Raw genomic sequence first — 12,774 nt, 5'->3', positions numbered from 1 at the left:
TTTTTCTTTTTTATTTCTAAGCCCATTTACGTGTTAAAAAGAAACTAAACAGTCCAACAACAAACAGAGGTCTACAAACAGTAAAAGATAAGAAAAGTTATTTAAACGGTGTGTTTTAATAAAGGGAGTCATCGTCTTCTTCATCTAACCTAAACCTAAACAATCCAGAAACGGCAGAAAATTTTCCACTTCCCAGCTTTGCTTGAATCGTTTGCCCCTGATCTGTACCTGAGGGTGGGCAACCAGGAAATCAGGGAATTTTCTACAACGGTAAGAAATTTTTTTTGTGTTGGTTTTATTTTGTGCAGTATTTTTGTAAGCTTCTCAATACACAAGATTTTGGGGCCGTTGTCGGGGATTGCTAAGCGGTTGAGTTTGTAAGGTTGAAACTCATTTGATTCTGTATATGTTTTGTTTACGTGTGTTTCTTGTTTCTGTTTTATTTTTCTAAGTTTTCTGTTCCTGTTCTGTTTCAGCACTGCAAAAAACGAAATCTGCTAACCTGCGCTCGAGCGTAGAAGGAGTGCGCACAAGGGCACCTTATCGAAAGGAACTCCGATTTGTTAAAGAGTGCGTAACACTGAGACAATGGCCAGAGAACGACCCCTGAGAGATCACTTTTTCCCAACTTACACTTTCTCCTCATGTATTCAGCTACCAGAGGTCACGGTAGATCATTATGAAATTGAGCCTAGCACTATTCAAAGCCTGCCATCTTTTCTTGGACTTGATGATGAGAATCCTTACGAGCTCTTGGATGAGTTCCTGAAAATATGTTCTACCGTTGAAATACAAGGATTCACTGAGGATGATTTAAGATTGCGTCTCTTCCCCTTTACCCTCAAAGACAAAGCCAAACGTTGGTTTTATTGCTTGAGTCCCAACACCATCACTTCTTGGGATCAGATGCAGCAAACATTCCTAAAGAGGTACTTTCCCAAAAGCAAAACGATCCAAATTAGGCGAGCGATCATGGGTTTCTCCCAATATGAGGGAGAGCAATTTTATGAAACTTGGAAGAGACTAAAGGACCTTCTTAAGATATGTCCACACCACGATATTCCGAAATGCCAGCTGGTGCAATACTTTTATGATGGCTTAACCGAACCTCATCAACAAATGGTTGACGCCTCATGTGGAGGAACAATCATGATGAAGACTGAGAATGAAGCATGGACCCTTTTTGAAACCTTGAGTGAAAATTATGTACAACACGCTTCCATAAGTAAAATGAAGCAAATTCTGCAAGCGATCATGGGTTTCTCCCAATATGAGGGAGAGCAATTTTATGAGGCTTGGGAGAGACTAATGGACCTTCTTAGGATGTGCCCGGACCACGCTATTCCGAAATGGCGGCTGGTTCTATGCTTCTATGGTGGCTTAACCGAGCCTCATAGACAAATGGTTGACACTTCATGTGGAGGAACAATCATGATGAAGAATGAGGAAGAAGCATGGACCCTTATTGAAAAATTGAGTGAAAATTCTGAACAACATGCTAGTTTTAGGACACCTGTCTCTAGAGCTCCTAAATCCGAAGGACTTTGTCAACTAGGTAATATGTCAGATGTGATCGCCAAGCTAGACGCATTATCTCAGAAGTTAGATCAAATCATGGCAGTTGGTTCGACTCCTTCCCATCATCCTTCCACACCGCATGAAGCATGTTCATTAGTACAATTTTCTGAGCTTTCACATGAGCAAGTGAACTCAACTTTTTCCAGATCGAATAATGATCCATACTCCAATTCATATAACTCGGAATGGAGAAACCACCCCAATTTGTCAGATGTGACCGCCAAGGTAGACGCATTATCTCAGAAGTTAGATCAAGTCATTGCAGTTGGTTCGACTCCTTCCAATCATCCTTCCACACCGCATGAAGCATGTTCATTCTGCTTTAGCCACTTGCACCATGAAAATGATTGTCCCACATTAGGACAATTTTCTAAGCTTTCACATGAGCAAGTGAACTCAACTTTTTCCAGATCGGGTAATGATCCATACTCCAATTCATATAACTCGGAATGGAGAAACCACCCCAATTTCTCGTGGCGAGGTGAAGCCTCAGGAAATTTAGCTCGACCTCATGGACTGCATAATCAAGCACATTCGCAGACCTTCAACCCATCTCCCAATTATCGTCCTCCTCAACAACAATACCAACTTGAACCACCCATCTCCCAATTATCGTCCTCCTCAACAACAATACCAACTTGAACCACCCCCTCCTCACATTCTAAGTGTTTTTTCTTTTCTTTTTCTGTTGTTTTCATTTTCTTATTTTTCTTTTTCTCTCTTTTTATCCTTGGGGCACGCTACACCTATTCATGACGATGTGTTCTCACGTGCCTTCTCTGATCTGATCCAAAATAAGCGTTGGAGAACAAATTTGCTAAAGAAAATGGACTCTTATGACACCGCATGGAGAACATTTATCTACTAGTGCACAATGCGCGCCTCACAGCTGATGTCGAGAGACTTCAATTCAGGCACCATTCCTCCACCAGCTTGATCTCCAAGCAGATTTTCGTTTTTGATGTCTACTTTATTTTTGTATATATATGACAGTGTTTGTTTTATTTTGGGGAGTGCAGTTTTTATTGTTTTAACAACAATTACTCTTATCATCGTTATTTTCGCTAGATGGATAGACTCTTGTTGTGATTGGAGGGCTCGATGGATAGACTCTTGTTGTGATTGACAGGATAGGTATTCTTGAGGTCAAGTTTGGGGAAGCCTTGCCTTTTTCACTCTGATTTTCCTTCCCTTTAATATTGTATTTATGTACTACACATTGAGGACAATGCGTCCGTGATTCAAGTTTGGGGGTATGGTAAGACATGAATGCTGTCCATTTCTTTTAGTTCTATTTTTGCAGTTTGTTTTAAAAAATTTGCAGTTTGTAAAAACAAAAGAAAATGTTTTTATGTTATTTCTAAGAATGGGTTGAACTTTAATGTTGATTTGCATTTCATTGGTGAGCTTAAATTTATGAACACATTATCATTTCATTAGGAATCTAAGTCTTGTTACTTATTTTTGGCAAAGGAGACTTCACTTGTTTTGATTTGAGGTATGAAATTTGAAATCAATTATGTTTATTTTGAGATTTGTTGGTTGACTTATTGAATAGATAATCTTGGCAAAAAAAAAAAAAAAAGCCAACCATTTTAAGTTTTTCATTAAGTAACCAGCCCTCTTATCTCATTAAGCATCAAGTGTTTGTGTAAAAAGGTGAGAAATTTGAATTGGTTGATCATATGAAGCCAACCATTTTGAGTTTTTCTACTAAGTAACTGGACTTCTTGCCTCATTAAATATTGAGTGTACACGTAAAAATGTGAGAAGTTTGAATTGGTTAATCATATGAAGCTAACCATTTTTAGTTTTTCACTAAGTAACTGGACTTCTTGTCTCATTAAGTATTGAATGTTTGCGTAAAAATGTGAGAAATTTGAATTGGTTAATCATATGGCTAGTTTGGCTTTGTAACCTTTTTGACTCGAGTTAATAAGCCTGTAGGAATTTTTTACATCTAATGCCCTAAAGCTACTCGGTTTATTGACATAACACTCGTTACATAAGCCAATTAGAAAGCTTAAGGGAGCTAAACATTGTGCAACCTATTAAAAAAAATTTGCATATTTTTATAATAATGCCACGATTGTGTCATTTGATGGGAATTCTAATGGATTGAGAAATGGTAAACCAAATCTCATGATTGTGTGTTAGTTTCACTTTGCACCAATTGGAACATGTGATGTCTCAACCGTCCATTTATGAAAGATTTGATTTTGGATTTCTTAAAGATTTTGAAGATGAAGTTTATTATTTTAAACTTGCTAATGAATAAAAATCAATATTTTTGTGATGCTTTACTCCTTTTAATAACATAGTGGGTCTTTCGGTGGATGGTCTTATATAAGGAGCCAGAGGCTTGCATAGGGGGCTGTTCTACACTCAAAATTCGTCCCGGACAGTGAGGGAGGATGAGTGTTTTGTCTGGGTTTTATTTTGTGCATTATTTTTGTAAGCTTCTCAATACTCAATGGCTAAATCCTCTACTAAGGTTGAGGATGAATGAGTAGCAATTATATGTTCATGTGATTTGATATTTTCTGAATGTATAAGCTTTGATGTTTAACTGTTCTTACTTCAATTTAATTAATGTGATGAGTCTTGCATATGAGTTCAATAATGTTTTTCTCATGGTTTGGAATAATTTCTATTAATTAAATTGCTTGGATCTTCATTTCAAAAAAATATTAAAGTTGGGCATCCATTGTTTACCTTATTTAGGAACCAACTTTTAAGAAGAAAATAAATTTGAATAATATAGTGTTTCTCTAAAAATAATTGCATATAAAATCAAACAACAACTGAGAAGCTTATAAATAGCTTGCTCATAAATAATTGAATTGAGATCCACATTAGATTGTTAACAATTTGAATAATTAATGTGAGACAGCATATGTGTAGATCTCAATCCTAAATAATTGTCTTGTTACTGAGCAACTCTATGATTAACCAAAAAATAAAAATGGGTCTATGAATCGAGTTGAAGCTCAATGAGTTCGTGGTGCGCATGCTTGTCTGCTGCTTTCGTAATAAATTAATAAAATGAAGGAAAAATTACACTTTACCCTCCCCCCAAAATTACACTTTACCCCTCACCCCGATTTTTTTTTTTTTTAATTTTTTATAAAAATTTAAAAAAAAAAAAAAAAAATTAGGGGCAATATGTGAAGTTTGGGATACACTTTATCAAATTGCAAAAATTTGGAAGTTTGTGGGGTGCATTGCCAAAATTGAAACATTGGAGGTCAAATTGAAAATTGTCCCAAACTTTGGAAGGGTAAAGTGTACTTTTCCCTAAATAAATAAATATAGATGCCTCAGCTTACAGTCTAGTGGATTTTTTTTATTTTTTATTTTATTTTTTAGAGCTATAGATACAATCTAGTGGATCTTGATCTCTAGCTTTTTTTGTTGTCTATTAATATGAGAGAAATTTATGAGGCCTACTTATTTGAGTAGGTGAGCGAACAATTCAAAACTTAATCGGACAAATAAACCCTATAAAAGTTCTTTAAGCTACTTGAATTTCTAGCAAATCTTTTTCTAATTAATTCCCCTAATTCAAATTTTTAAAAACGTGTGTAGGCTATTTTGTGTCCAACTCCACTTCTAGTTTATTTGTTGGGGAAAGGACACAATCCTCCTTCAAATTATCAGACAATTTACAATATTCTTCTTAAACTATCTGAAAATTGCAATGTACTTTTTTTGTCGTAAAAGACAAAAATATCCTTCAAAATTTATCACTATAAATTTTTTTAAAAACAAAAAATGAAGAAAAACAAATCAACGGTGGCCGGTGGGTCTGGTGACTCGTGATCGCTGTCGTGGGGCACAAGAGTATGAAGGGTATTTGTGTATTTTTGGTACAAAGGAGATAGATTGCAAATTTTTGATAGTTTAAAATGAATATTTCTTCAATTGATAGTTTAGGAGGGATTGTAAATTTTCTTGCAGTTTGAAGAGGGTACTTGTACTTTTTCATTATTTGTTTATCATATTTTTCTGTTTCTTCTTCTACCTCCACATTATCTTTAAAAAAAAAAATTTAATTTAAATTTTTTTTAAAAAAAAATTAAAAATAAAAAAGGAGGAGAAAAAGTCGTGCCGTCCTCCTTTACCATTCTTTGTCTTTACTACGTTTTAAAAACAAGAAAAAATTTGTCTTATATATGATAATTCAATTTTTGGTCATGAGTAGATTGCATGGTAGGTGAAATCAATTGCACTTTTAATTGGTTAGTTAGACACGTACTCTTTTATATATATATATATATATATATATATATATATAATCAAATTAATAAAGAGTTACATGGAACAAAGAATTAAGAGGGTATGCTCCCTAACAACAAACTCAAAAAAAAAAAAAAAAAATACAATTTAAAAAATAAGAACAATAAATAAGAAATAGGCCTCACATAGCATTTTTTGAAGCAGAGGCAACAACCACCATAAGGAAATTATTGAAGGAGAGGCGCAGTTTTCCTCTCATGAGCTGTCAAAGAAGGGGAACAAACTTCCATTACAAAAGTCTCCACCACACGATAAAACAACAGCAAGAGAGGGAGACTAAAACCTACAAACTACAACAACAACAATAAAAAATAAAAGCAAATAAAAGAACATAAACAAAAATCGAAAAAACAGTAGCATCGGCAGCGGGGTGGCGCGTAAGGCGATGAGGAGGCACGTGGGCCACATTTGGGCATATCAGGACATATCCAAGCCAAAAAAGAGAGGTCGGAACTGCAGAGCGGCACGACGAGTAGCACAACGGAGACAATGGTGGTGAGGGCAACACTGCTTGTTTGGAAAAAAAAAACCAAAAAACCAAAAAATTAGGAGATGGGGAGAAAAATGCAGTGGTTGAAAAACGGGAAAGAGCGGAAGGGAGGAGGGAGGGAAAAGGATCCATCCCTCCTGTCCAGAGCACCTGAAGTAGGCGATGAAGAGCCTTACAAGAAGGAAGAAAGTTTAGAGAGCGGAGATAGCTTCTCTCTCTAAAACAAAGATGCAAAAGAATTAGTTAAACACATAGTTAATATGTCAAATAATTAGTTTTAATTTTGTCACACGTAAACAAAATATGTAAATAACAGCTGATTCATAACAAATTAATGGATCAACTAGCAATATCTTCCACAAGTGCAAGAGGTTCTGATAGAAATTATTATGGCCCAATTATACGAGTAGGTGTTGCGGCAATCTAAACACCTATTTGAATGTAAACCTCATTAAAAATCTCTCACGTAAATCTAACCCTCATTGTACAAGCAAATATTAAAGTAAGAGTTGATAGGAGATCGTTTGGTAAAAAACTTAAAAAAAAAAAAAAAATTGTTTTTATTTTTTACTTTTATGTTCTAAAAAAAAGCTCAAAATTGTGTTTTAAAAAAGAAAAAAATATATAATTTTTTTTAATCTAAAAAAAGATTCTAAATTCATCACATCCAATTTAGAACAAATAGTGATTCAGCACTTGTGTGGTCGTCCATTTGAACACTTGTTTACGGGTATCATCACAGGAAAGAATGGCCCAAAAGCCCAATGCTTTCTTTGTACCTTCGATGATCCTGCACGTGTTGTAGAGGCTCCCAGAGCTGCAAAATCTTAAAAAATCTTACGATCTTAAAAAATTAAAAAATTCCAAAGTAAAGCACAACTTACTTTCTTGTTTTTTCTCTTATTTTCTTCCATCAGCTCTAATCTTTTGCTTCTTGGTTCTATTATTCTTTATTTCTTTGATATTTTATATGTTATACTAATTACTATCAAATACCGTTCATTTTTTGGTAAATACCGTTAATTTTAGTTGGTCATTGTTACGAGTTCCGATTGTGTGTCGCTGATTTTAGTACACAGTTAATTAAATCCTACTTACAATCGTTTATCTTACAAGAAAAAGAAAACATATTAATCGTATTATTTATTGAGAATAATATATTAACAAAAATTGAAATGAAATTTTGAATAGTAATTTTTCATCTCAAAAAGCTAGAAGAGTTTTTTTTTTTTTTTAATATTTTTAACATTTAATATAAAAATTTATTATATTATGTTTTAGTTTGATATCAAGACTTGTACTAGTATATATAGTAGCATTTTGTTTCACTTTTGCTGATGATGTTTTGAATCCTGTTTAATTATTTGTTTTGGGATATGGGTAGTTGAGGGTTTCTTTAATTGTTTGGTACTGTAGTGGTTGGAATTTGCCTTTTTCACTTTGTGGCTGGGTTAGTGGATTGCCTGTCGTTTGTATTGTTGTTGTTTTTTTTTTTTTTTAACACACAACAAATAATAAAGGCCAGAGTATGTTTAAGAGATGATTATTGCCATAATTATGCAGATCATTAAAAATATATAGTTGCATATGGAATCAGACAACAGCTGAGAAGCTTAGCTTACTCATAAATAATTGGATTGAGATCCACGATGATGATTATCTGTTTAAATTGTTAACAATTTGAATAGTTAATGAGAGACAACATATATGTAGATCTCAATCTTCAATGCGCACATGGTGCGTATGCTTGTCTGCTGCATTTGTAATAAATTAATTAAATAAATATAGATGTGGCGGCTACATATCTCTTAGCCTACAGTCTAGTGGATCCTGATCTTTATCTATTTGCTGTCTATTAATGTGATAGAAGTTTTATAGGGCCTACCTATTTAAATAGGTGAGTCAACAATTCAAAACTTACTCGGACAAGCAAACCTTATAGGAGTTCTTTCAAGCTACTTGAATTGCTAGCAAATCTCACTCTAATTAATTCCCCTAATTCCAATTTGTACCCAAAAAAAAAAAACTATTTGGCTACTTTTGTGTTCTACTCCACTTCTAGTTTATTTGTTGGGACAGGACACAATCCTCCTTCAAACTATCAGGCAATTTACTGTATTCTCCCTAAATTATAAGAAAATTGCAATGTACTTGTTTTGTCATAACAAGATAAAAATATTCCGACAACATATATGTAGATCTCAATCTTCAATGCGCACATGGTGCGTATGCTTGTTTGCTGCATTTGTAATAAATTAATTAAATAAATATAGATGTGGCGGCTACATATCTCTTAGCCTACAGTCTAGTGGATCCTGATCTTTATCTATTTGCTGTCTATTAATGTGAGAGAAGTTTTATAAGGCCTACCTATTTAAATAGGTGAGTCAACAATTCAAAACTTACTCGGATAAGCAAACCTTATAGGAGTTCTTTCAAGCTACTTGAATTGCTAGCAAATCTCACTCTAATTAATTCCCCTAATTCCAATTTGTACCCAAAAAAAAAAAAAAAAAAAACTATTTGGCTACTTTTGTGTTCTACTCCACTTCTAGTTTATTTGTTGGGACAGGACACAATCCTCCTTCAAACTATCAGGCAATTTACTGTATTCTCCCTAAATTATAAGAAAATTGCAATGTACTTGTTTTGTCATAACAAGATAAAAATATTCCTAAAAATTTTCAGAAAGATACATTTATCTCTATAATTAATTAAAAAAAAAAAAAAATCAACCGTGGCCGATGGGTCTAGTGACTCATGACTGCTGCAGTGGGGCACCGTTTTTTTTAAAAAAAAAAATAATTAAAAAAAAATTATGAATGGTATTTATGTATTTTTAATACAAACGAGGTACAATACAATTTTTTGGTAATTTAAGAAAAATGTTACTTCGAGGAACATAGTAAATTTTCTTGCAGTTTTCTGTTTCTTCTTCAACCTCCATGATTTTTTTTTTATTAAAAAAAATAATAATAAAAAAAGGAAAAAGAAGAGTCGTGCAGTCCTTTACCATTCTTTGTCTTTATTACGTTTTAAAAACAAGAAAAACTTTGTGTTATATATGAGAATTCAATTTTTGGCCATAAGTAGATTGCAAGGTAGGTGAAATCAATTGTATTTTTAATTGGTTAGGTAGACACGTATTTTTTATTTTTTATTTTTAAATCAAATTATGAAAGAGTTACATGAGAACAAAGAATTAAGAGGGTGGGGGTCTCCAACAATAAAATGGATAGTTTGGGTTTATCGTGGTTTTGTAGTTTTCGGTATGTTAATAATGTGCTTTTTAGTTCGCAAGGAGTAGCTCAATCGGCTAAAAATCACGTCTTATGAAGCGAAAGTCACTAGTTCGAATTTTTTCTCTTTCTCTTGTGTGGTTTTGCAGACATATTAAAAATAAATAAATAAATAAATAATGTGCTTTCTAAATGTTGGATGAAATTGTGTCCAAATACATCAAGGCCTATGCATCTCCATGAAATTGTGTCCAAATACATTAAGGCCGAGTAGTGATTTAGTGAACACTGACATGCATAAATAGTGTGCTTTTTTTTTTATTGACGTGCACACTGTTCATGCACGCCAGTGTTCACTATCAAGGCCTATGCATCTCCCTTATGAATTAGAGTGAAAGAGCTAATTATCCTTCCATTATTAGTGAAAGAGCTAAATAAACAAACTGAAATTGCAATTTCCTTTTTTTTTTTCTTTTTTTTTTTCCAAGAGACATTGCATGTTTTCTTGACAAATTGCAATATTAAATCATTAATTGCATGTTTTCGAATATTAATTAAATCATTAATTTCCTATAATAAGTAGTAATTTATAATATTAAAATATGCTACCCTTAATCATACATCAGATATACATTAATTATTAATTTCTTAGGATCCCCCTCTACCTAGTGATGTGAGCAATGAAAGAATCCAACTCCACGCATGAAACTCCACCCCTGTCCAATGAGCGCCTGACAGCACCGCCCAACTCCGCCGCCCTCTTCCTAATCACATCCCCTTCTTTCGATGCCATCAACATTTTCAAAGCGTTATCTACAGAGCTTGACGTCACTATCTGGTCCATGTGGGACCACTTCTTCACGACAATACCAACTTTAAGCAGCTGTGCTATCAGCACCGTGTTCCTCGGCTGGTCGGACGCCATCGGCCACGCGGCAATCGGAACTCCCATGGTGATGCTCTCCATGCAGGAATTCCATCCGCAATGACTCATAAAAGCTCCGGTTGATGGGTGGCTTAGAATTTCCAGCTGAGGAGCCCAGTCTCTCACCACCATTCCCCTGCTTTTAACTCTCTCTTCAAACCCTTTGGGAAGCTCTGCTTTTCTCACTTCTCCATTGAATACATCTCCTTTGTCAGCATCCCTCAACACCCAGATGAATTTTTGCTCGCTTTTTTCCAACCCAATTGCTAGCTCCTTTATTTGCTCTTCTTCCATGGTGGTTGTCGTCCCAAAAGACACATATATTACCTGCCACAATAAATTCATTTATTTTTCTATCAGCTTCGGAGACAAGTGATCTTGAAACTTTGTTTTGGTCATTTATCTCTTATTTTAATTAAATATTTTAGTCTGATTTATCATGCATTTTGAGAATATCTTCAAAATTTAAAAACTCTCATTTTACACTTCCGAACTTTTAATTTCAATCAATTTACTCATCCATTAGATTTTAAACGTTAAAAATAATAAAATTATGTTTATATCTCTAATTTTTTTTTAAATTTTCAAATTTACCCTTTTTTTTTTTTTTTAAATCATAAGTAATTTGGTCTTTTTAAGCATTTTCATTAGAAGTTAACGACGGAGAGGTGAATTAATTGAAATTAAAAGTTTAAGAGTGTAAATTAAGAGTTTTTAAATTTTTAAGGTCTTCTCAAAATACGCGATTGTTCGTAGCTTTAATGTGAAGTTTTATTTTAAAATTATTTTTTGACTTTTATGTTGTAAAAAAAATAAAGGCTCAAAATTGTGTTTTAAGAAAGAAAAATAGACTTTTTATTATCATTTACTTTTAATCTCAAAAAGATTCGAAATTCATAAAATCCAATTTAGAACAGACAGTGTGATTCAACATTACCGAATTTGGGGTCTGTTTATGCAACCACTCCAAGCACTTGTGTCGTCCATTTGAACATTTCTTTTCTGGTATTCTCACAGGATTGAATGGCCCAATAGCCCAATGCTTCTTGCCTCCTTCAATCTTTTCCATCAAATCCAGATAGGGACCTTCGATGATCCTGCACGTGTTGTAGAGGCTCCCAGAGCTCAACTTCTGGAAGCCACAGTTCAAAGCAATGAAGTCCAAGAACTCGTTGGAGAAGCAACTTTCAAAAGATGGAAGATCTTTCGGGATGCTGTTATTCAAAGGCGATTTCCCCATTGCTTCCCACAAATACAAGAAAAGAGCGAAAGCCGACACGCTGTGGAAAGTGTACGACTCGGCGTTTGGGATGGACCCCACGTCCTGCACCACATACGCCATCATGGAGTCGTTGATGACGATGACTCTCCGCGATTTGGACGAAAGCTCACGTAGAAGCGCGCACATGGGGTGGCGGAGATGCAGGGAAGCGTCGAACAATGGCTGCAGATGTGAGGGGAATTTGTTTGGGGCGTTGGGGTTGGGAGGAGGGGAGAGGAAAGGTGGGATGAGGAAGTCGTGGAAATGGATGTTGGAAACTGAATTTGGGTCCCAGCCGTGGAGGCGGAGCATGGCTTGGCGGTTGTGGATGGCGGAGCTGGCGAAGTGGACGGGGATATTGTAGGACAATATTAGACGGGAGAGGTGGAGGAGCTGGTTCAGATGCCCCTGCGCCGGAAAGGGCACCATCACCACCACCACCTCCTCCGCTTGCTTTTGCCCATTGCTCCGCTGGTTGTTTGCCATTGATGAAAGTTGGGTTTTTCTGCGGGGTTTGAGTTGTGTTGGGGGCTTTTATAAGCAAAATATTGGGGGAAGGAACAAGGTAGTGTAATGTTATCTAGTACATAAAATTGGGATAACGTGGAAGTAAATTGGTGTTTGATATATATATTTTTTTTAATAAAAGCTGATCCAATGACTTCCGTTGCTGTATTATAAGTTGTACAATGAAGTAAATGATTAAATTTAACATTTATTTATAAGTTTATTATAGTATCATAACAAAGAGTGTGTTTGGCAAACTTTTTTGCTTTTATTATTGTAGCTTACGTGGATATACATTTTGAATTTTTTAAGTTAATAACATCTTATCTGCTTTATAAAACGTGGTCCACGACCCCTTTGAGTTAAAAACTCTTGTCGGCATCGATTCACTTATTATTTCATTTCCCTGCAGCGATGTACTAAATAGTATTAACAAAAGATAATGCTGCTTTAAATTGCAATTTGTCGTTAAATT

The 12,774-nt window shown here is 34.7% G+C and overlaps 2 protein-coding genes across 3 annotated transcripts; one reads left to right on the top strand and one right to left on the bottom strand.

The window, feature by feature from the left end:
• The first annotated feature begins 207 nt into the window (after positions 1 to 207).
• LOC132192202 (uncharacterized) lies at positions 208 to 2,788 on the top strand. 2 transcript variants are annotated; one of them, XM_059607468.2, is made up of 2 exons: positions 208 to 270; positions 477 to 2,788. In XM_059607468.2, the coding sequence occupies exon 2, from the start codon at positions 589 to 591 to the stop codon at positions 2,218 to 2,220; it is 1,632 nt and encodes a 543-aa protein (XP_059463451.2). In that variant the 5' UTR covers positions 208 to 270; positions 477 to 588; the 3' UTR covers positions 2,221 to 2,788. The 2 variants fall into 2 exon arrangements, with proteins under 2 accessions (XP_059463451.2, XP_059463452.2); XM_059607469.2 differs by having other exon boundaries at positions 214 to 382.
• Positions 2,789 to 10,157: 7,369 nt separating this feature from the next.
• LOC132161655 (zeatin O-glucosyltransferase) lies at positions 10,158 to 12,356 on the bottom strand. Its single transcript, XM_059571818.2, has 2 exons — positions 11,469 to 12,356; positions 10,158 to 10,858 (listed from the first exon to the last, which is right to left on the bottom strand). Exons 1-2 carry the CDS (start codon positions 12,276 to 12,278, stop codon positions 10,268 to 10,270), a joined length of 1,401 nt encoding a protein of 466 aa, XP_059427801.2. The 5' UTR covers positions 12,279 to 12,356; the 3' UTR covers positions 10,158 to 10,267.
• Positions 12,357 to 12,774: the final 418 nt, after the last annotated feature.

The sequence above is a fragment of the Corylus avellana genome, chromosome 10 (genome assembly GCF_965113065.1).
Source record: "Corylus avellana chromosome 10, dhCorAvel1.hap1.2, whole genome shotgun sequence".
NCBI lineage: Eukaryota > Viridiplantae > Streptophyta > Magnoliopsida > Fagales > Betulaceae > Corylus > Corylus avellana.
Note: the sequence above shows the minus strand (reverse complement) of the source record. Positions and strands in the feature narration are given on the sequence as shown.

Coding starts and splice junctions, on each gene's coding strand:
- LOC132192202 (XM_059607468.2), top strand. CDS start 589: ATGGCCAGAGAACGACCCCTGAGAGATCACTTTTTCCCAACTTACACT.
- LOC132161655 (XM_059571818.2), bottom strand. CDS start 12,278: ATGGCAAACAACCAGCGGAGCAATGGGCAAAAGCAAGCGGAGGAGGTG. Junction 10,859..11,468: donor ATAAACAGACCCCAAATTCG/GTAATGTTGAAT, acceptor TTATTGTGGCAG/GTAATATATGTGTCTTTTGG.